At 55.1% G+C, this 23,252-nt stretch overlaps 1 protein-coding gene across 1 annotated transcript in view; it reads left to right on the top strand.

Annotated features, from left to right (window-relative positions):
• Positions 1–23,252, top strand: part of DNMT3A (DNA methyltransferase 3 alpha) — an 88,546-nt gene that overhangs the window by 23,329 nt on the left and 41,965 nt on the right. The window contains exons 3-4 of the mRNA XM_040992929.1: positions 9,309–9,410; positions 22,852–23,119. Coding sequence (XP_040848863.1) covers positions 9,309–9,410; positions 22,852–23,119 — 370 coding nt within the window. The remainder of the gene's footprint in view (positions 1–9,308; positions 9,411–22,851; positions 23,120–23,252) is intronic.

Genomic DNA, 23,252 nt, shown 5'->3' with positions numbered 1-23,252 from the left:
GCAAGTGCGCGTGCGAGCAGGCATTCACTCTTGCCAAGAGAGTAGACTAGGGCCGGGGCATGGCCGGGCCTCCTCCCCAGCCGCCCACACCCACACCATGCATGCCATCTCACCTGGCACACCTCCCTGGCAACTCTGGGCTGGCTCCATCAGCACCAGGGAACTGCCCAGGGAGGGCGGGCAGAGGCCTGGCTGTCGCTGCTGGTGGAAACCAGGCCCCAGGGCAGCTGCAGGGAGAGTGGGGGAAGGCACAGGCTTGGTCTGCAGCCCACAGAGTGTGTCAGAGGCACCGGGCACAAAGGAACTGTTCGGTGAGCCAGAGGGAAGAGGTGTGGCCGCCAACTGGCCCCACGTGCTCTCTTCCTCTCAGCAGCCACGCCCCCATGCACCTTTCACTCCAGCACTTCCTGGAGCCACTGGGCCTTTGTTTGTTCTCCTCTGTCTGCTGGGCCCTCTCCCTGAGTTGTCTCTTCTCTAACCACCTTGCGTCAGTGGGCAGGTGGTGCCGTGGTTCCCATACAGCAACTGCACTGGGGGAGGCGTTTGAGACCCAGAGGCTGGACCTGCTGGGGAGGAAGTGAGGGGTGGGGTGGGGGGGCCTGGGCCCTGTAGTAGCCCAGAGCAGGTGCTCCAGAAGTGTTCTGTGGAGAGGATGGACAGGAAGGCGAGAGCCAGAAAAAGGGGCCTGGAGTTCAGGGGTCAGGCAGGAGGGATTCAGAGCTTAGGGTTAAAGCAACCATGCTCATGACCATGGTGTGTGTGGGAAGAGGCTCACGGGCATGTGCACCCCACACAGACATCAACAGCCATATGGTAGCAAGGTGGGACCTTCTCAGAGAGGCAAGGAGGACCAGGGGCCAGGAGAGACTACTGGTCTGGGGGACCACCACACAGGGAGGGGACCAACCCTGAGCAGGACACTGCAGAGGGGAGTAGCAGAGAGGCTAGGAGCTCGGAGGGAACTTGGAGCCAGGGGGCCAACCCCTGGAGAGCAGGGTGACAAAGAATGTTCCAGGACAGCCTTTTTTGTGGGCTTGAGTTAGGCTGGAAGTGGAGATGCTCTGAGAAGACCTTGTCCCTCTGCCCTGACTGGGTTTGGGGGCCCTACACCTCCTGCAGGATCTCAGGTGCCAAGCTCCTATGCAGAGATGTGTATGTGCACTGTGGAGACCCTGCTGTGAACTCTCCACTCCTCATCCCTCCTGTCTGCCTCCTCCCCTCCTTCCCTTTCCTGCTCCAGACATGGGTACCCGAGTCACACATAGGAGATTGGGATGTAGCCCTCCCCGGAAACCCAGTGAGAAAATGGTGGTGGGCAGATGAGATAGGAAGGCAGGACCCGTTTCCAGAGGAGAGAGGGGTCGCTCTTGCCTTGTGGTGCAGAGGCAGCACGTATGCATATGAATTGTGCTGGAAGAATACAGTAAGTGTGTGTTCATATGTATATATGTGCACACGTATGTGTGCGGATAAATGACCAGGGCTGGAGCTGCGGCTCCTCCCTCATCTTCCCCGTCCTAGTCCAGCCTGGACGGAGGCCTGGCAAGTGCTCATTTCCCTTGTGCTCTGAGCACTTCCTTTGCTTCACTACACACAAGCTCAAGGGCATCGAGGGGTGAGACCCTGGTAGCCCCAGCTTCCACCCTTCTCACTGATACACGGATCTGTGGGCACCTGCTGGGCCAGCTCTGACCTTGACTGCACCCCAGTACCCCAACACCATCACTGAGGGCTGGCTTCGGGCTTCAGACAGTCACTGCTGGGTCCTTAGAGAAAATGCCACTTGCCTAGTGCTGATTAGGAACACCTCTGAGGATGACAGCCAAGACTCCTGGGCTCAGCAGAGGGAATTGGACGTGTGGGCTTCCCACGGCAGGTGTGTGATGGATAGCAACATCCACCCAGGAGCTGCCCCTGACCTAGGTTCTGGGATCAAGTTAGGTGTGATTGTACATCATATTTTAATGAAGCTTTCAGTCAGTACAGTCAGTCCCGGGGGCACCAGCTGCACTCCAGAGACAGACCCACACTTGAATCTGGCCCCTGCCTCGTGACTCAGTATTGAATGGCGAGTGACTCACACAGGGACCAAGCACACGTTGCGTCAGCCTGGCTATGCTTTGGGGATCTGGCTGTGTTTACCTGTGTTGCTTTTCTCTCACTTCCCTGCCTGCATCCGTGTGGGTTAGAACCCAGGCAGCTCCAGGTATGCCAGGTGAGCACCATAGGTTTTGGCATTTTATTTTTAAAGATTATTTTTGTTTACTTGAAGGGCAGAAAGAGAAAGAAATTTCCTATCCACTGGTTCACTCCTCAGATAATTGCAAATGGGCCCTGATTGGTTAAAACTGAAGTCAGGAATCTGGACCTCTGTCTAGTCTCCCATCTGGGTGGCAGGGACCGAAGTGTTTGGGCCATCCTCCAAGCTTTTCCAGGCTCGTTAGTAGGAAGCTGGTTTGGGAGCAGAGTGTCCGGGATTCAAACCAGTGCTGTGTGATACAGGATGCTGGAATTACAAGTACTGTTTTTGTGGTTTTTTTTTAAAGATTTATTTTTATTGGAAGGTCAGATATACAGAGAGAAGGAAAGATGGAGAGATTTTCCATCCACTGGTTCACTCCCCAAGTGGTTGCAATGGCTGATCTGAAGCCAGGAGCCAGGAGCTTTTTCTCTGGTCTCCCACTTGGGTGCAGGGTCCTGAGGCTTTGGGCCATCCTTGACTGCTTTCCCAGACCACAGGCAAAGAGCTAGAAGGGAAGTGGAGCAGCCAGGATACAAACCAGTACCCATATGGGATCCCAGCACATGCAAGGCAAGGACTTTAACCACTAGACCCACAAATGCTGGTTTGACCCACTGCGCCATGCACCCTGGGTTTAGAGAACAGGGAGAGCCTGGTATGGGAGGGAAGCTTCTCTCTTTCTGTCTCTCCTGAGCTGCACAGGTACCAGAGACCTGAGGTCCTGTTACCTGTTGAATATAAGTGACACAAAATGAAATGGCAGGATGACCTACCTCCTGATGGGGAGCCAAGGGTCCACTTAGGGGTCCTAAGAGAGGGGTCACCGTAGGATGGCGCTGTCCAGCTCCAAATGGCTGGGATGGGCCTGGCCCCATGAGGGGAGGATCCCTCAGGCTGGAGATCAGGAAGGCAGAAGGAAAAAGTTGGACTCGCTGGGCCAGGACCCCTGGGAAAAGGACTTTTCCTCTTGGTCCTGAGCTGGACGGGCTCTCTGTGAAGAACCACAGGGCAGTCAGGGATCATCTTCATCCACCTGCTTAAGGCAGGTAAAGCATACAGCTAGCTCAGGAGGTGCTGCTGCATCAAACCCATTTCACAGGCCAGAGACTGAGGCTCCCTGAAGTTCAGAACCTGGGCAGGAGTCACAAGAGCTGTACAGTAATTTTATCTTGACTCTCTTGAAAGGTGAGGGCTTTGGAAGCCTGGGTGGACTGCTGGGAGAACCAGCGTGCATAGGCTAGATGCTCATGGAGGCAGCTGCCAGCAGTCACAGGCGTTGCCTGTTTATGCGCCCCTGTCACTGCTTCCTGGGCGCTCACTAGAGCTCTTTCCCAGGCCTGGCCCTGTGACCTCACCAACAAGATCTCCCCCTCCAATTAGGATGATCTTGGCCCGTCTACAGCCCTTCCTTTCTCCTCCAGAGAATAGTGAGACCCCAGGCCTTAGAGGAGGGATTGCTGCCTTGGTGTGGGGTACGGCATGGCTAACCACGCATAGCCGGTTAGCACTTAAGAAGCACCTGTTGGGCCCGGCGCGATGGCGCAGTGGTTGAGGTCCTCGCCTTGCACGCCCGGGATCCCATATGGGCACCGGTTCTAATCCCGGCAGCCCCGCTTCCCATCCAGCTCCCTGCTTGTAGCCCGGGAAAGCAGTCGAGGACGGCCCAAGGCTTTGGGACCCTGCACCCGCGTGGGAGACCAGGAAGAGGCTCCTGGCTTCGGATCGGCATAGCATCAGCCGTTGTGCTCACTTGGGGAGTGAATTATCGGACGGAAAATCTTCCTCTCTGTCTCTCCTCTCTGTATATCCGCCTTTCCAATAAAAAAAAAAAAAAGAAGAAGAAGAAGAAGAAGCACCTGTTGTGGACCAATGTACCAGAGCCTGGAAGAACTAAGAGGGGAGCAGTTGGGCTTTGGCCCCTGCTCTGCAGGGGCGTGGCCTTGAGTGAGCGTTCGAAATGAAGGGTGGAAGGACTGGAGGGAGGTGCTCTGCATGTGTGTGCTTACACTGTCCTGTCTAGCCAGAGCCACCCCTATGTGTGTCTGTTCTGTGGGCGCCGTGTAGGTCTGTCAACCACCATCCTATGGGAAGTACCATCTCAGAGCAGAGCACTGCTCACTGCAGAAGCCGGTTTGCTGCATTGAATGCCACAACCAGATGAGGCCATCTGGGCAGCTAGCAAGGGCTCTACCAGGCTTCTTGTCCCAGGAGGGCCCTGGCCAGCAGCTGGCTGGATACAGCAAGTTTGTCCCTCTGGATTCATATACCGGATGCCAGTTGAAGTTCAACTCATTGATGTTCTGAGGGCAGCATGGATGTCTCCCCAGCTGTCTCTGGGTAAGGGCCTCACGGGACACCTCTGTCTTGGAAGCCAGGAAAGCAGAGGTCCACAGGCAGGCAGATGCATGTAGCCCTGTGCCTTCACCTTGTGTCTCCTGCAAGGCTTATGATATCAGTGCGTGTGTGAGTGGCACACGGTATGACAGGGTTGGTGGCCTGCAGGCCAGGACACCAGAGATGTACATTTTTGGTTCCACAGGCTTCCTTCCTGGCTCAGGTGTCTCTGTAAGCCAGAAACCCACTGTGAGCCCCAGAGTCCTGGCTGTGCTGCCTAGACAAGCCAGAAATCAAGCAAAATCACATGTGGAAATACTTGTTAGTCGTCACATACGTGGGCAAGATTATCATCAGCATAGCCCGGCCCATCAGAGAAGTTGTATGTGACTTCAAATAATCCATTCAGTGTGCAGTGTGCAAATGTAGGTCAAATCATAGCCTCGGAAGTTCTGAGAGAGGCTCTCGGGAACCACCTGATCTGGCAGGCCTCCCAGCGCCATGTGAACGACACGAATGTGAAGTGACAGTTATGTTCAGGCCTAGAAGGTGAGGCCTGCTCACTCTCTTTCCTGCTGCTGGGGTCACAAGGATTCCAGTAGCACTGGAGCCTCCTGTACCACATGATCTGTTCGTGTGCCTGGTCTGGGCTGGTTTACTGAGCACCTGCAATGTAAGTCACTCAGCAGGTGTCTTCCACTGCCTGCCTGGTAGCCATGCACTGCTCCAAGCACTGTGGACACCAATGTGACTAAGACCCAGCAGCTCCCCTAGAGGAGGCTTTGTGGCCCTGGCAGCAGGACAGGGAGTGGTGCTGCTGGGAGGGTTGGTCAGCTTAGTCTGGGTAAGGGGTGAGAGAATGGGTCACCAGTGAGAGGGAACCCATTAAGTGAAGTGGGGAAAGAGAGTTGAGGTTTGCTGGGAAGCCTATGGGGCAGGTGGAACAGGCACAAAAGCCATCAGTCAAGATGCTCAGGGGGGAAGCAGCTGTGTGGGCAGCAACCTGCTCTGCTCTGCTGGATGACCAGGGTGGAGAAGAGACCCAGGCAAGCCAGCCAGATCCTGGACTCCTTCCCACGCCCAGCCCAAGGAGCTGAGCTTAGGCTCCACGGAATGACATCATCACCTCTGCATTTGGGAAGGGGGCAGGGAGCCCCAGCATTCTGTGTCACCAGATGCTAGCGTCCGTCTGTGCTGTGAGCGACAGCTGCACATGTAGGGCTGAGAGCTGGCGTCCGCTAGGAGAGGGGTGCTTCCATGACTTGTCATCAGGATGCATGGAGCCAGCAGCAGGTTCACAGTCCTGGAAGGACTGTCAACTTTCAGTATATTCGTGTGACATTAAAAGGACAGCAGGGGTTACAGAGTCCAGTCTCCACCCAGCTCCTTGAAGCCCTGCTCGGTGGAGTCTCGGCCCCCTCCTTTGCCCCCCTCCACTGCCCCCAAAAAGAGTGACTCATTCCCACTCCATCCTTGACACATGAGGGAACCAACCTGGATTCTCATCAGCTCCCACTGAATGGGGTGCTATTTGCCAGCTGCTCCCCATCTCCAGGGCTCCCCGTCTCCTCTTTCAGAGTATTAGCAATGCCTCTTAATTCAGCACTACTTGTGGATTTGATAAGCATATTTTACATTCCTCCACTCAGCTCATCAGCAAAGAGACTGAATAAAACAGGCCCGTGACAGATGTGAGAATGAACCACTTGATATGCCTCTGTAGAGGGGAAGGTCCCGGAACTATCTGCTCCCCTTTTTTGTGGGTCAGCCCCCTACATTAAGGCGGGAAACTCGGGCAGCCCTCCTGGAGCCCCACATCCTGCAAATTCCTTCCTCAGGGCCGAGTGGGAATGCCCTGGGCCAGGCCTTGCCCACTCTCCCAATCTGGGTGTGGAGACTTGGTCTGCCCCAGCACCACCCAGGCCTGACTGCACCGTGCCTTCCCCCCTGCACAGTCCCTGGCCCACCCTTTCCTCCAGGGCTGGGTTGCAGCAGGGGAAAGTATGCAGGCACAGGAGGCGGGGTGGGATGAGGGGGTGAGTTAGGAGTGGTGCCTGTTGGAGCCCCCACAGGTTTCTGTCCACAGGAGAGGAGCCTTGGCTGTTCTTGCTGACCAGAGGCTTCCACGTCGCCAATTCTTTCAGAATAAAAGTCCTGGAACCTGGTCAAAGCTCAGGATGCCAGGATGGTGGGAATCTCTTTAAAATATCCCTGGCTGGGGATTCAGCCAGCTCCAGAACAGGCAAGGGGATGGATCATGGGTCCGTCAACTCATCAGAACTTGGAGCAGGCAGTGTTATTCCTGCATCCTCCCATTCTGTGCAGGAGAAAGCTGAGGCTCCGAACAGCTAGCCGTGGTGCCCAGGAATAGGCAAGCTGGACTTCACCCTGCCCCCAGCATGGTGGCATCTGGGCCCCCAGGCTCCAACTTGTGTGGACCCTGTGGAAGCTGTCATGGGCATTCAGCTGCACTGGGGAATATTTCCTGCCTTGGGGTAGTGGGGGATGTGGGCCAACCTTTCTTACTTGGGGCTGCTGTGGCATCTCCAAGGATAGCTCAGAGGCAGTAGGCCTGGTCTCCCCAGGACCAGTGCCCATAACACAGTCTGGGCTGGGGTTTCCACAACGCCCACCACTGACTGCCTTCCCCATGTCCCCTCCCACCCCCTGCCCCACCTGCTCTGTGGGGCTTTCCTGAAAAGGGCCCCTCAAGGGTCTCTGGTTTGGGGGTCCCCCAGCCCTGTCTCCTCTTTCAGACCCTTTCTGAGCTGGGCTTTTTAAAAGAGTCCCCCTACAGCACCTTGGTCCCAGTAACCGAGTGACACATGGCAGGGGCCCTGTGTCCTTGGTTTCTTGCGGGGTACAGTTCTCGCTGTGCACTGCCGCTGTATCCTTCACTCACCTCTGGCTGGTTGCACTCAGATTTCCAGCTCAACCCATGGCACCACCACTTGGTGCTGCGACCCTGAAGGGACATTCACCTTCCACGAACCCTCCTTCAGAAGCATTTGAGGGCTGGAGCTGGGCTGGGCTGGCTGGCAGATGGGCCATCACACTGTGGGCCTCATGGTGCAGCCCCAGGGATGCTGTGTCCGTGGTCAGATCCCGAAAGTCGGTCGCAGTTGGTTTCCATTCACATGTCCCCCCCCCCCACCGACACCTGAAAACGCATGTGGCAAACCACATGCTATTTTGAAATCGCAGAAAATGAAAGTCGAGTAGGACGTGGAGAGCCAACATGGTTAAATGGCCGGGGAGTTATCCCCGTCCCCTCCTTCCTCGCTGGTGCCAGCAGTGCTGGGAGCTGATGCCCCGCTTAACGCCCACCTCCTCTCCACCAAGGGCATCAAGTCCACCCTTGGTACCCAATCCCATCACACGCTGTGCAAAGCAGAGCCATCTGCTGTCCCTGTGTTAGGCCAGGGTCCGCCGCCATCTCCTGCCCCAGCGCCATTGCTGTTGTGGCTTAGTCATGCTGGAGCCAGTCTGAGTCAAAAGGGACTTGTGGGTGGTTTGTGGCCAGGCTGGAACAGTGAGGCAGGACTTTCTAGGTGTAGCCTCCGTGGCCCCGGGAGACCAACACTGGTCCCTACACAGAGGCTGAAGAGGGGCGGCCAGCCAGCCAAACTTCTGGCCCAGACCTGGGTGAAGGCGAGGGGATATGTCATGCATGGTCCTGAGCCAGCCCCATAGTATGCCAGGGTTGCATGGCTTGGGCTCCAGGCAGGGATGTTCTGCTGGTTGCAAAAATCTTGGCTGTTTCCTCTGCCATCCCGGATCAGGCATTGCTGAATGTAACACTTCTTTTTGATAAAGATGGTTCATTCAGGAGTTCACTAATGTGATTTTTGTGCTTGTGCAAGATTTTTTTAATCCTTCTAGATCAACTACTAGCTTAAAAGTGAGTCTTTTAAAAAAAGATTTATTTATTTTTATTGCAAAGTCGGATATATAGAGAGAGGAGGAGAGACAGAGAGGAAGATCTTCCGTCTGATGATTCACTCCCCAAGTGACCACAACGACTGGTGTTGTGCCAGTCTGAAGCCAGGAGCCAGGAGCCAGGAACTTCCTCTGGATCTCTCACGTGGGTGCAGGGTCCCAAGACTTTGGGCCGTCCTCAACTGCTTTCCCAGGCCACAGTAGGGAGCTAGATGGGAAGAGGGGGTGCTGGGATTAGAACTGGTTTCCATATGGGATCCTGGCACATGCAAGGTGAGGACTTTAGCCACTAGGCTACTGTGCCAGACCCATGATTTATTTATTTTAAGAGGCAGAGTTACAGAGAGAAAGCCTCCATCCACTGGTTCACTCCCCAGATGACTGCAGTGGCCAAGGCTGAACCAGGCCAAAGCCAGGAACCAAAAATGTCTTCCAGATCTTTCATGTGGCTACAAGGGCCTAGTATTAGGCCATTCTCTGCTGCTTCCCCAGGCACTTCAGCAGGGAGCTAGAACATAAGTGGAGCATCAAGGTCTCCAACCAGTGCTCATATGGGGTGCCGGTGTCGCATATGATGGCTTAATTTGCTGTACCACAGCACCAGCTCCCCGAAGATGTATTTCAGAGGGACCTCATGGGGTAACACAGGCTCACCATGCAGGAAAGAAGGTCATCACCCTGCATTGGTGGGGTTGGCACACACAGCATACCCTGGGAGCCCAGCTGTCGGGCTGTGGGTTGACTCACCAGCAGGCTCAGCCTCTAACCTCACCTGCTGTGTCCATGTCCACAGGAAGAAGAGCAGGAGGAGCCTCGCGGCAAGGAGGAGCGGCAGGAACCCAGCACCACGGCCCGGAAGGTGGGCAGGCCAGGGAGGAAGCGCAAGCACCCGCCGGTGAGTGAGCTGCCCCGCCCCCTTGTGTACACTGTGCGCGGCAGTGATGTGTCACCTGCAGAGATTCGAGGGACACTGTGACCAGGTGATGTGGCAAGTAGAGCTCACTCAAATTCCTCGTTCTTTGAGCATCATGACGACCTGCACTTCCCTTCTTTTTCACATCAAAAGCCAGAGGTCTCAAGAGTATAGATGTCTGAGCCAGGGAGGGCTGGAGCCGGGATTCCACTGAGGTCTCCAACCTGTGGCCTCACTGTGGAGGTGCGGCAGAGAGCTTGGATTCACCGCCCTGAGCAAGCCTGAATGTGCAGGAACCACCACCTGCCCCCACCAACCCGGGCCAAATCCACCCTGGGCCTTGGGTCCCCACCCCAAGGCCACGCAGGAAGGGTATTGAGGCATGGGAGTTTGAGCCATGCAGCAGGAAGGGAAGGTCCCTGGCTGAGGAAGCCTGTTAGGAATGGTGGCCATGATGTCTGGCAGGGCTGTGTCCTGCAGGGCGCCCCCCTCCCTGCTCCTCTCTGCTTTACACGCGGAGCAGAGCGCTATGTCCCAATCCCCAGCACAGCTGGGCCCTTTCTGTTAGCCCCTTGCAGCTGAGCCTGGCATACTTAGAGCAAGACATCCATGACAGCATCTAAGGACTCTGGATTTGTAACTTGGCCTTCAAGGGGAAGTTCTTGGTTGAATTTGGGGGCTCCTTGGGGAAGCGGGGGAGGTGAGTTCACAGAGGCTGTCTGGGGGAGGAGGAGAGTTTGCCAGTACTGCTGTTGGTTCTCTGTGGAGATTCTGAAAGGAAAAGAGTGGAAGGGAAGTATTGTAACTGGTGAGTAATTTCCAACATCTCAGTATTAAAGCAAAGGGATAATTTATGGCGCGGAATAAAGCATTCGCATGACATTGATAAAGTGGGGCTTCAGAGGCATTTCCGGCCCGTGCATGTGCTATACAGGCTGCTGTGGCTGGTGCTCGACTGAGGGAGGGAGGGGGCTGAGCTGGCACTGCGGGCGGGTGCAGACTGGGCAGCCCACCTGCCGAGCAGCCTCTAGCTCTTCGGGCAAAGGAACAACCAGCACAGCCAGGGAGACCCAGCAACCCCTGGAGGTCCCCTTGTGCGTCCTTGAATCCGAGGGAAGGCAGAGCATCCAGACAGGAGAAAGCCCAGCTCAGAGGGCACAGGAAGTCAGGGGCAGGTGCCTGGACTTCTGTGAAGAGGTAGGGAGCAGAAGACAGAACCCTGCAAGTGGAGGAGCCCAGGAACCATCATGTGAGTCTCCAGACTGGCACGGGCTGCAGGCAATAGGAGGAGAAACAGCACTCTCCTTGGACAAACCTGGGTTTAAATCCTGGCTTCACCACTTGCTCTGCCTTGTGAACTAACGTCACTGCTTGAGCCTTGGGGCCCTTTTGAAGGACAGAGGTGATGAGGACATGTTCCTCCCACACCCACAACAATAGATGAGTGGGCTTAGACTCCAAAAACCCAGAGCTCAGGGAAGGGGCAGTTTAGCCGAACCTTTTCTGTTCCAGGGATGAGGGGTTAGAGGCCTCATCTGGACAAAGAAGACAACTCCTGGATGAACTGCTTCCTGGCTGTATGACTAAGGACAAGTTACCTGACCTCTCTGAGCTGCTTCCTCTTTAGTAAGGTGTGGCTACATCCTGGGCCACTTCACACAGCCACATGGAGTGCAGCTGTGCAGGACAGGTGGAGCTAGCATGCTGCCCCATGCAGGGCCCAATGGGACTGGTGTCCGCAAGGCTGGTGAGCGGGTTGGCGGGAGCCTCGCTAGCCCACAGTGTGCATCCAACCCTTGCAGGTCCTGGTCTGATGTGACCCAGCCCATGGCCTGGGTGAGCGCTATAGTTATATGAGCTCTAGGTTCCAGAATGAAAAAACCCATGGGGGAGGCAAAGTGGCCTGAGGAGCTGTTGGGCTAGATGTACCTGGGATGTTTCCCACCACCTCCTGTGTCATCCTGCAAAGCCTGCAGGGGAGAAGGCTTGGCTCAGGCCCTGACAGGTGTAGCCAAAGAGGAGCATGGAGGAGAGGGGCTGAGGCTGTGTCCAGTGGGCATCTGTCTCCCCACTGTGCCCTCCCCTAATCCAGCTTCATCTACCCCAATTCCCTCTAGACCCTGTCCCTTCCTCCCTATATGATGAACAGGGCATATGGACCAGGCACCTGCCATGGGGGGAGCTGCCCGCATGCAGAGGATCTGATGCCACTCCACTGTGCTAGAGAGGAGAGGCCTCCACAACTCCAGAAGATACAATCCTCCCACAGTGCTGTTCAGCAGTCTCCAGGGACTCTATCTCCTAAGAAACAAGAGCCAGAATATTCCATCTGGTTGCTCATCACCAGGTCTCTCCTGCCTCTGCCTCTGCACCCAGTATCACCTCCCTGGCTACACCCATTTCTCCCGCTGCCTTTCCTCCTTCCACCTGGTCTAGCACCACAGCCCATCAAGGCCTAGTTGGATGAACCCCAGGTCGGCCGTCAAGACCCACCCTGGCCTTCCCCTGCTCGATCCACTTGTAGAAGTAATACAGATTACTGAGTGCTGGCCCATCGCTCCTATGTGATGCAGATCTTGCTTTGAGAAGCGCTGATCACTACCAGTTTATGCACAACTTGAAAATCAATGCTCAGGGGCTTTTTAAAAACATTTTTAATTAACTATTTGTTTATATTTGAAAGGCAAAAATAGAGATGACGCTTCCATCCACAAGTTCTCATTCCAAATGCCTGCTGAACCCAGAAACCAGGAACTCCATCCAGGGTCTCCCACACAGGTGGCAGGGACCCAAGCAGTTAAGCCATCACCTGCTGCCTCCCAGGGCGCACATTTTCAGACAGTGGAGCTGTGACTTAGACCGAAACATCCTGATGTGGGACATCTTAGTCATGGCCCCCAGCACCTACCTGTGTAGCTTTACTTTTAACACAGTGGTCTTTTTACCACCACCCTGGGGTTGTTTGTAGGTTTTGCCAGAACATCCTTGCTCAGGGTAGAGAGAATTTTTATAAGCCCAAACTCCAAACCTGCTATTTTACCTCCCTGGGAGCTGGAAAAGCCGGGCTGGAAAGAACTGGTGTCTTCCACCACCGTTGCTTAGTCATGGAGCCAATCCACTCTGCATTTGTTCCTGACCGACGACAGGGACAATGGGTGAAGGCTTACTGAGGTAGGTCACCTCAAGACTGAACCACCCTGTCATGTGGGAGGTGGGTGGAGACACAGCCACCATGATGAAGAGACTTAAGGTTCAGAGAAGGTTCGGAACTTGAAACCCACCCCACCCCACACCTCCTCCCTGAGCAGCCACGTGGCTTCGCCGCAGGCATCCAAAGGGTCTGAGGTTGACAGACATGTCCAGGACTGGGAAAGCACGTAGACCGGGTGCACGCACATAGGGGGAGGCACAAGTGCCAGAGGCTGCTGCCCCAAATGCCAGGAATATGCCACGGGGAAGGCGGCCACGGTGGGAGAGAGGATTGAGCCCTGAGTATGTCGGGGCAGCACAGCCCGGAAAGCCAGGATGCTGCTGCGTGAGCCGGCAACAGGAAACAGGAAGCCAGCTGCGGGGCTGGGTGGGTGGGGCTTCGGAAAGGAGCTGGCACCCCAGGCCCCATGATGGGGAGGTGGGGATCGGTGTGGGTGAGCCTATGGGTGGGTGGCAGCATGTAAATGGGAGCAGCTCCCTGCTCACCAGCTCCCAGATATAGCAGGGTGACAAGCGAGGATGCCTGAGGCCGATTCCCGCCTGGTCACAAGGTCACACAGCCCTGCCAGGGCACCCTGCTGCTTTGTAGGTGGTTTCAACTTGGGCCCCTGGGAGGACGGTTACTGCTCTTGCCCACCAGACCCTGGTACGGGGCAGGGAAGGGGTGGGGAGGCTGACCAGCTTCATGGGGCCTGGGCCCCTGTTTACTAGTTGTATGAATTTATTCATTGAAGATTTATACCCACCAACTTCCTCCAGGGTTATTTTTTGTTCAAAAGGAGCACTCTGAGGTCACCTCTTGCTAAGAATAACTCAGAAAGGGAGGGAGGAGGATGGGGCGCTGGGAGCTGGCGCTGAGCCCTGCTGAGCTGAAACCCTTGTTGCTCATCCCCTGTGCCTGAAGTGAGGGGGATCAGGAAGGCAAAATGGCCCAATGCTGTGGAACACAAGACTTGGGGGCTAGGGAGCTCCCCAGGGAGGAGGGCAGGCTCCCCTCTCTGGGCCAGTTCACGCCGCTGCCACATCTTGCCTCGCAGTGGTAAATTTTCCAGCCTGTTGGGGCCTTTGGATTGTGAGCCAAGAGGGAACTCGGATTCCCTTCCTGTTTCCTGCACCAGCCCTGGTAGCTGTGACTTAGCACCCTTAGGTTTGCAGCACAGGATCCCCCAGGTCCAGCCTCAGACAACCTCTCACCCCCACCTGGCTGTCTGTGATGGCTCTTCCTGCAAGAGGGTCTTGGGTGCAGCAGTGCACTCTGCTGCCTGCTCCCTGTCCTCTCCTGTGACCCCTGGAGGCTCCCGACCTCCTCCTGTTCCCATAGATCCACCTGTACCTTCCCAACCCCAGTGCCGGGAGCTGTAGGGTTTCTGTGGAAACTGGGAGAGCCAGAGCAGAACGTTCTGGGGACCTGGGGCAGGAAGGAACCTCCAGGACAAAGTGTGGATTGGACAACAGTACCATAGTGAGGCCTTGCCGAGGGAGGGGTAGAGGAAAGGCATGTGGGTGCCATGATTTGTGGGGTGATTCTAAGGTGGTGGCTGTGAGCAAGTAGATTAAGTCTGCTCACATGTGTGTCCTGGGAAAAAAGAATGTGTTTGTCTGAAAGGTTTTTTTTTTAACATTTATTTATGTGAAAGGCAGAATGACAGAGAAGAGGGGAGGAGAAGGAGAAGGTAGATCTTTCCTCCACTGCTTCTCTCCCCAAATGGGAACAGCAGCTGGGGCTGGGCCTGGCCAAAGGCAGCCGCCTGCAGCCCCATCCAGGTCTGCCATGTAGAAAGCAGGGCCCCAGCAGGAGCCATCATCCACTGCCTTCTCAGGCTAGCACTAGCAGTAGCAGCGTGATCATGTGGGACATAAATGTCATGAGCTGCAGCCTAACCCCCTGCACTGCCACCCTTGCCCCTGTCTGGAAGCTTCGAGGAGGAGCAGGAAGTGATGAAAGTGACATCCCTGGGGCGAGACAGGAGTCTGGGGTCGGGGAGAAGACATCCCCAGGGTCTATCGGGGGCAATGGCTGGGCAGAACTGGGGAGTGCCAGATCCCAGTGACGTCACAACAGGGGTAGAATCTACGAAGCTGTCAGAGATTTCCGGAAAGGAACAGGATGGGAGCACGGGCCCTGTCAGGGGCTACTTGAGAAAACTAGTTGTGTTGGGGGAAAATCAGAGTGAAATGTCAGGATCTCATTTTTGCTTTTCAAAAAAAAAAAGAAAGAAAAAGAAAAAACTCCTTGTTTATTTTCATCTCTCCCTGGTTCCTGCCCTAGAGTCTTGTATCCCAGGGCGACAGCCCGTGGATCATTTGTTCACACAGGGGTCTGCCAAGGCTGTGGTCTTCCGAGGAGGTCCTCCCAGCGTGTCCTCGCCAACACGCACCTCCCTGCAAGGAGCTGGCCAGGTTTCATCTCCCCCACCTACAGAGTCGTGTGCACTTTGGTTCTGCCACCCAGGAAAGGTGGGAAAATCCCAGAGAAGTGAGGTCAGACTGGGGTCAGTGCAGCTCCCCAGTCCCAAGGGGCCGTATCTGCCAAGTGGGGTATGACTTAGGTTATGACAATGGATAGAACAGGACGAACACACACACACACACACACACACAGCTAGGGGGCAGGGAGAGTACCCCTGAGAACCTTCAAGAAGGTTCCACTGTGGATTCCTACTCCACCAGACTTGTCAGCTGGGGCTGGTAGAGACTAAAATCAGAAACCATATCCAAAGAGAATACCCTGCCATGCATGGGCCTCCGTTCACGGAGCATCCAAGCGCACACTGGAGTCTTTGGAGGCTGGCTTCCAGGAGCACAGCCAGGTCCTTTTCCAGATGGGCAAGTGTCTGCCGGAGCTGGAGCCCGAGTGGACCCATACACGTTGCAACGGGCTAATGACAGCCTCGCAGGGCTACCACTGAAGGACCTGTTGGGCTTTGCTGCCCTTTCCCCCGCTAAGAAGGACATTGGACTCGGGGTTCTACTTCCCCGACTTGGGGGTCTTGCTCTCCTTGATTAAGGAGGATGTGCAGGGGGTCTCTCTTGTTCTCTGCTACCAGGGAAAATGGCAGGCCCATTCCAGTGCCAATGCTGCCCTGCTTAAGTGGATCTGATGGTTGTTTCTGGAAACTAGCATTAACCTGGAAAAGTGCAGGCTGGTAGAGGGTTGAGAGGAGGTGGCAGGGGCCTTCAGGAACCTGGGATCCAGGAGGAACAAGAGGTTGCATATGAGCCAAGGGGGAGGGCCTCGCTGGTCTTTCTGTTTGGTCCCTGGCATGCACGTGTAGCTCTGTCCTGTGGTTGCGTGGTGCAGCCCTGCTGTGACTGTGCCGCCAGAGGCCATGGCTGGCTGGACTCCAGAGTTCCCAAATGGCATGCAGCCAAGCTGTGCAGAAGCCTGTGCAGGCCTGGCCCTCCAGGGTGAGCCCAAGGACAGAAGGGAAGTGGGAGAGGAGAGAGAGGCAACTGCCCAGGCGCCTGTCCTCTCTCCTCCAGGTGAGCCCTTGCATCGCTGCCTTGCCTTCTGTGTGTACAGGGTTTAGGTCTGTAGATGATACACTTCTAGAAAGAAACTCTGAAAAGCCGGAGCATGTGTTGTGGTACAGTGGGCTAAGCCACCGCTTGGAGGCCTACAGCCCCTATCAGAGTGCTCAGTTTGAGTCCTGGATGCCCTGTTTACCCTCCAGCCTCCTGCCGCTGCATCCCAATCCTGGGAGGCAGTCGATGACCGCTCAAAGATTTGTATCCCTGTCACTCCAATAGGAGACCTGGGTGAAGTTTGAGGCCCCTGGCTTTGGTCTGGCTGTTGTGGGTATCTGGAGAGTGACTCACCAGATGGAAGGTCACCTCTCTCTCTGTCTCTTCCTACCTTTCAAGTAGATGAAAGTCATTTCCCACCCCGACCCCTGGTTAGGAGCTGTGCCTTTTTGCCCTTGTGTGCTGTGGCCTCACCTGGGGAGGACAGGTCAGGAGTCTTGGGGTCCAGCGTGGACCTGGGTAGATTGGATATGACAGGTTCACAGCGGCAGAAAGCACCTTCTGCTTTTCCCTGGAGGTACGTGCTGCTTCCTCTTCCTGGCCTGTCAAGGGCACAGCAGGGAACTCCCTTTCCTTCTTGGAATTCCTGGGGCTGGTGGGCCTGGCTTCTCCTGAGAGCCAGCCCAGTACTGCGTGCTGTGGCCTGGTCACCCCACAAACTGAACACAGAGGAGGCTGTGTGTGATCTGAATTGCCCATGCAAGCCATGGAGTCTTTTGCTCAAAAACCAGTGGCTAGCATCATCTACCCCAGCATCACTGTGTTCATGAAGTTTATTCATTTTTCTTTAAAAGATTTGTTTATTGGAAAGTAAGAGAGACAAAGAGATTTTCCAAACATTGGGCAGGGCAGGCTGAAGCCAGATGCCACAAGCTCCGTCAGGGTCTCCTTCATGGGTGCAGGAGCCCTAGCTTTCCCAGGCACATTAATAGGGAGCTGGATTGCAAATGGAGCGGCTGGGATGAGCACCAATGCCCATTGGGATGCCAGTGCTGCAGGCTGCTCCTGAAGTTTATGAATTTTATAAGTGCCTGTGTACTAGGGCCTGTGCTGGGGCCTGGGGAGCCAGAGCTGGAAAGCAATGAAAAGATGAAACAGGGGCAGCAGCATGGCACCAGCTGTGATGCGACAGGGTGGGGAGGCACTATGCCACCAAGTGTGGCATGCTGTAGGCAAGGCAGACCTGGCAGCTACCCACACCTGCCTACGCAGTAGGAGGCTGGGAGCGGGGGGGGGGGGGGACGGGGCTGAGACCATGGCCTGCAAAAGCCAGGGCCCAACCCAAATCCCTGCCAGGGGTGTGCGAACATCTGTGTGTGTGTGTGCGCACGCATGCATCTATGTATCTGTGTGTGCGTTTGTATGTGTATGGTATATGTGTATGTGCATATGGGCATGATTGTATGTATCTGTATGTGCATACTCATGTGTACACATCTGTGTGTGTGGTGGGTGCACGTCTATGTGTATGCATCTGTGTCTGTGTGTGTCTTTAGAAGACAATAGAATCCTGCTCATGGGACCCAGTTACTACTTGGGGTCCAGAGATGTGAACACACTTAATATACACCTGATAGCAGGTAAACTGGTATATTTTACAATTTAAAAAAATGTTTTACAGAAACGTTCCTTAAAACAAAGCAATCCTGGGTTGTTACTCTTCCCAAGACTTTTCAGACACTTCTAACATTTGGGAGGTAACTCCTTGTCATGGGGGCTGGTCTAGCACACTGGTGCAAACACTCCTCCAAAACTGCCAAAAATGTCCCCAAAGGTGCAGCTGGCCCCCAGTGAAGGGCCACTGAAAGCTGCTCCTGGGGGAGGATGGTGACAGGTCACAGAGGAGAAGGAAAGGTGGAGAAGTCCAAGAGCTCCCCTGAGGGCACGGGCAGGGTCTGAACCCAGAATGAGGCGTGACCCCTGCAGTTGTCCCTACCAGGGAATGCAAGTGGGGCTGCTCCCCACTGCTGTCCCACTGCGTCCTCCCCTGCCCACTCATAGGTCCACGGAAGCAGTGGGAATCATCGCCTGTAGCTGCAACCCCTTTTCTGACTTCCCGAGTGGCCAAAGGAAACAGGGCAAAATGTCTGCCCTGGGGGGACCACCTGCCCTCCCCAAAGTCAAAATAAAAGTGAGCTGAAACAGGGTTTACCAGTTACCTCTGACAAGGCAACTGCAATTCCATGTTTATGAACAGGGTCTCACTTTTAACCTGGTTTTGCTGTCATGAATCACTTGGGAATACTGATTCTGCACCTGTCAGTCTTGCTGGATCAAACAAAGCCCCTGCCTCCAAGAGTGACAAGCTGCTGGGGCCAGAAGAAAGTAGCTGCAGGAGGGCTTGGGTTGCAGGAGGTGGGAGACAGTGGGGAAAGTCCAGGCCTGGCTGAGTGCGTCTCCTCCCCTTCCATCTGCTGGTTTGCTCACCACAGGGCTGCAACAGCCATGGCTGGAACAGGCTGACGTCAGGAGTCCAGGTCTTCCACGGGGGTGGCAAGGGAGCCAAACACTTATACCATCTCCTGCTGCTTTCCCAGGCTCGTTAGCAGGGAGCTGGATCAGAGTAGAGCAGCTGGGACTTCAGCCAGCATGAGAATGTGGCATGCCAGTGGTCGCAAGAATAAGCTCAGCCCACTATGCCACAATGCCAGCCCCGTAGGGGTGGTGCTTGATGGGGACGACAGGTCAAGGGTGGTCCCTGGCAGGGCCCAACAGCTCTCCCTAAGCCTAGTGCTCGGCTGACTCTGGCCTCATCAGAACCAGAACATAGGGCGGAGGGTGTGGACAGATGGGATAGTAGGGTAGGGGGGTGAGGTCCAGCTGTGGAGCTAACCTGGGACTGGAGCTGTGCCAAGTGTCTGCATCCCCTGTATCTTCATTGCAAGGTGTGAGAGAGATTGTGCCAGACAAGTCTAGGGTGGATTAAGGAGTCTTTGTTAACCAAGCATGATGATAACAGAGCCCACTAGAAATTAGCAAATGGCAAGTCCAGTGGCAACCCAGTCTGAATTAAAACCCTGAGAGGAACAAATGGTCATTACCATGAAACCAGTCCATTCAACTGAAGACCTATGTTACAGCTTCCCCAGCAATATAAATTATCCTAAGAGACATGCAGCAAACAACCTAGAAACACTTAGAAATCTGCATTCACCTTTTCCTGGCTTCTCTGTCCATATTCCATTACTGCTAGGCCTCACCTCTCCTGGAACTCCTGAAAGTACATAAATTAGAAATACAAAGCATCTTAGTATTAGCATCTTCAGTCCTGCCCAAGCAATGAGTAGAGGGTAAGGAATACAGACACACAGGGTCCGTGTTCGGGGCCACCTGTCCTCAGAATCTGTCCACAGGAAGCCAGAGAGCAAGCAGGTACTAGGGAAGCTTGCAACCAAGAGAGTGAGCCCCTCCCAATCATGGGGCCTTTATGGGAGCTTGCAAGGGAAGTGGTTATGCAAAAACACAGTACTGTTCCTCTCAGGTTCCAGGTGATGATAGGTGAGCATCACAGGTGGGCAGAAGAGACCACCTGGGAGGGTGGGGCAAGTGGCTTCTGAGCTGGTGACCCTGAACTAGCTGCCTAGGACTATAACAGTCTCCTGGTGGTCCCAGCTTCCCTCCAGTGCAGGAGATGCTGCCATGGCCTTGGGAGATTCTTGTTCTGCCTGCTTCAGTGACCGGGGGCTCAGAGTGTGCTGGGACTTGGCACTCTTGGGTGTCAGTGCTCTGGAGCTAGCAGTCAACAGGAAGTGAGTCCCCAGGTGGGAGGGGGCCGTGAAGTCCCCAGACAGGAAGCGAGTGTCAGTGCGGGGTAGGGGGCTGCCTTGAGCAACTCTGTGGGGTTCAGAACCCATGGGACCCACACCTGCCTCCCTGGTAATGCTGTGTCCTGGGATTGGGATGCTTACCCAGCTGGACCCTGGAAGGTGACTGCTAAGGCATGGATGTGTCCCCCCTCCCTCCAGGCCACCTGTGCTGTGCAGCTTACAAGGTGGCAGGGAGGAGCACTGGGCCTGAGGTGCCCTGCTTGCCTTAAAGATGAGACTTGTTTCACTGCCACCCCTGCCTCTGGCCTTCTGGCTGTGCTAAGCCTCCGTGTAGGCTTTCTGCCTCCCACCCCACTCCCTCTTCTCTTGATGCAGCTCTTGCCCCAGTGGTCAAGAAGGGTCCATGTTTTTAGCATCCCCCAGAGTTGAGCTGCCCCATGCAGCCTGCCTGGTGTGGTTGCTTCCGCTCTCTCAGGCTGTTTCCTGGGCCCAGGTGCCTTGGCAAGGAGGAAGGCAGACCTGGGAGGCCCGTGGTTCTGCTCCGAGCTTTGTCTAAGGTCCTGGTCCCTACTTGCCACCTCTGGGTGCTCCTTGCCAGATCACAAAGGGGACTCAGTTCTAGAACCCCCCCAAGTGAAAGCAGCCTTGGAGATCAGGCCATGCAGGAGAGCAGCCCCACTCTCTGAGGCTGTGCACTTGGGTGGCATGACTTTCTGGAGAGAACCAGGCAGTATCTCCTCATACTTAAACAGGCGGGCAATTTAGACTGGCCAGTGCATACCTGGTACTCTGACCTGCAGAAGCACACAGGTGCATGTAGTCATGGAAGCAAGGTGTTCCCTACTACAAAAAGCACATCAGCCTGAATGAAGGCCCAGTGGCAGGGAGCCATCTGTACCCCGCAGATCCCCCACGAGTCAGGCCTTCATGCCCAGATGTGGAGCGATGTCCACCTGGCCTGCCCAGTGACAGGGCAAGCAGAGTGTCATGAGCCATGCAGGCCCATTCAGGAAACATGTTTTGGATCTGAGGTGTGTGTTGTGTGTATACATGTAACTTGCCCATGGTTATATCTTTTTTTTTTTTTAAGATTTATTTATTTACTGGAAAGTCAGATTTACAGAGGAGGAGAGACAGAGAGGAAGATCTTCCATCCGATGTTTCAATCCCCAAGCGAGCGCAACGGCTGATGCTATGACGATCCAAAGCCAGGATCCAGGAACTTCTTCCATGTATCTCACATGGGTGCAGGGTCCCAAGGCTTTGGGCCATCCTCGACTGCTTTCCCAGGCCACAAGCAGGGAGCTAGATGGGAAGTGGAGCTGCCGGAATTAGAACCGGTGCCCATATGGGATCCCGGGGCGTTCAAGGTGAGGACTTTAACTGCTAGGCCACACCGCCAGGCCCGCCCATGGTTATATCTTACCAGCATTGTGAAATAGGGGCGTTAAACCACTGCCTGCGATGCTGGTATCCCATATGAGTGCCGGTCCAAGTCCCAGCTACTCTACTTCCCATCCAACTCCCTACTAATGCACTTGGGAAAGTAATGGAAAATGGCCCAAGTATTTGGCCCCTGCACCTACATGGGAGACCCAGACTCCTTGCTTTGCCCTGGCACAGCCCCGGCCATTGCAGCTGTTTGGGAAGTAAATCAGTAGATGAAAGACCTCTTTGTTTTTGTCTCTCCTTCTCTCTTGTAACTCTTTCAAAAAAGCAAACCAAAACAAAAAACTCTGAAACTCCATGGTCTAGCCTGGCCATCTACCCTGGCAATGGGGACACCAAAGCTGTGTGTAAGTGTGTGCCTCACCTGACATTTGCTTAGCCAATCCTGGTCAGGCATTCTGCAAAGTGAATGAGCAGGCCAGGAGCATTGAGTGCCCTTGGTGTCCAGGGGGTGGCAGAATGCCAAAGGCAGGAACTCTTGCCTTTTCCTGCTCCAAGCTGGACACCTCCATTCTTCCCAAGATGTCCTGGCCACTTGGATCTAGGGGGCCAAGGACAGGGTACACACAGACAGCACAGCACAAAGGGCACCAGTAATCCTGCATGCCCTCTGTCCTTGCAAAGCCATGCAAAGATTGATTTATTTGCATTGGAAAGCCAGATTTATAGAGAAAAGGAAGGACAGAAAGAGAAAGATCTTGGATCTGCTGATTCACTCCCCAAATGGCCACAATTTCTGGATCTGAGCCAATCTAAAGCCCTGAGCCAGAAGTTTCTTCCAGGTCTTGCATGAGGGAGCAAGGTCCCAAGTTTTTGGGTCATCCTCAACTGCTTTCCCAGACCTCAGGCAGGGAGTTATATGGGAAATGGAATATCCGAAACACAAACCAGTGCCCATATGGGATTCTGACACTTGTAAAGTGGAGTATTAACCAGTTGAACCACTGTACCGGCCCCTGGGCTCATCCTTGGTTTTTCTGTTAGCTTAGCCAACTCGGTTTTCAGGCTCCAGGGTGAAGGCATGCATGTCCTTTTGGGAGGTGTTGCTATAGACTGTGTGTTGCTAATGAGCTGGAGCTTTTGTCTTTTGGGGGTGAGATCCAAGCAGGGGAGGAGAGGGGCCGTGGAAGGCTGTGGGCGTCTTTGGTACCCAGAGACCAGGAAGGTTTGGAGCACAGAAACCTGGCCACCCCAGGATTCCCAGAAGTGACCTGGGAACGTCCCTTGTCTTCTCCTGTCTCTTACTGAAGCCCACACACACCTTGGTGTCAAAGGCTCAGGCTGACCCTGAACGTGAATCCTCGGGTGCTGTGTGCAGAATCACAGCACAGCTCTCTGGCCAGCAACAAGCAGTGCCTCATCACTTTCATTGGCTTTGCAGAGTGGAGGGGGGTATAAGGGAATGGGTGTCAGGATCCAGGAGGGAACTCTGACCATGGCCCTAACCCTCCCCTGTCTCCTTCCTCTCCCAGGTGGAAAGCAGCGACACGCCCAAGGACTCTGCGGCCACCTCCAAGTCCCCATCCGTGGCCCAGGACTCAGGCCCTTCCGAGCTGTTACCCAATGGGGACTTGGAGAAGCGGAGTGAGCCCCAGCCGGAGGAGGGCAGCCCTGCTGGGGCGCAGAAGGGCGGGGCCCCTGCTGAAGGACAGGGTGCCGCCGAGGCCCCACCTGAAGCCTCCAGAGCGGTGGAGAATGGCTGCTGCACTCCGAAGGAGGGCCGAGGAGCCCCTACAGAAGGTGAGTGCCCGGCCCAATGGGCAGCCTCCTGTGGGCGCTCTGGATTTTCTGACGACCGGACTGCTCAGCAAGGCTGTGGTCCAGATTCCTGGCTGAATACAGTCAATACACATGGTTTACTTGGCTCACAGAG

The sequence above is a fragment of the Ochotona curzoniae genome, unplaced genomic scaffold (assembly GCF_017591425.1).
Source record: "Ochotona curzoniae isolate NIBS_2020 unplaced genomic scaffold, NIBS_Ocur_1.0 contig_883, whole genome shotgun sequence".
Classification (NCBI taxonomy): domain Eukaryota; kingdom Metazoa; phylum Chordata; class Mammalia; order Lagomorpha; family Ochotonidae; genus Ochotona; species Ochotona curzoniae.
The sequence above is the reverse complement of the archived record's forward strand: the minus strand, read 5'-3'. Positions and strand labels throughout refer to the sequence as shown.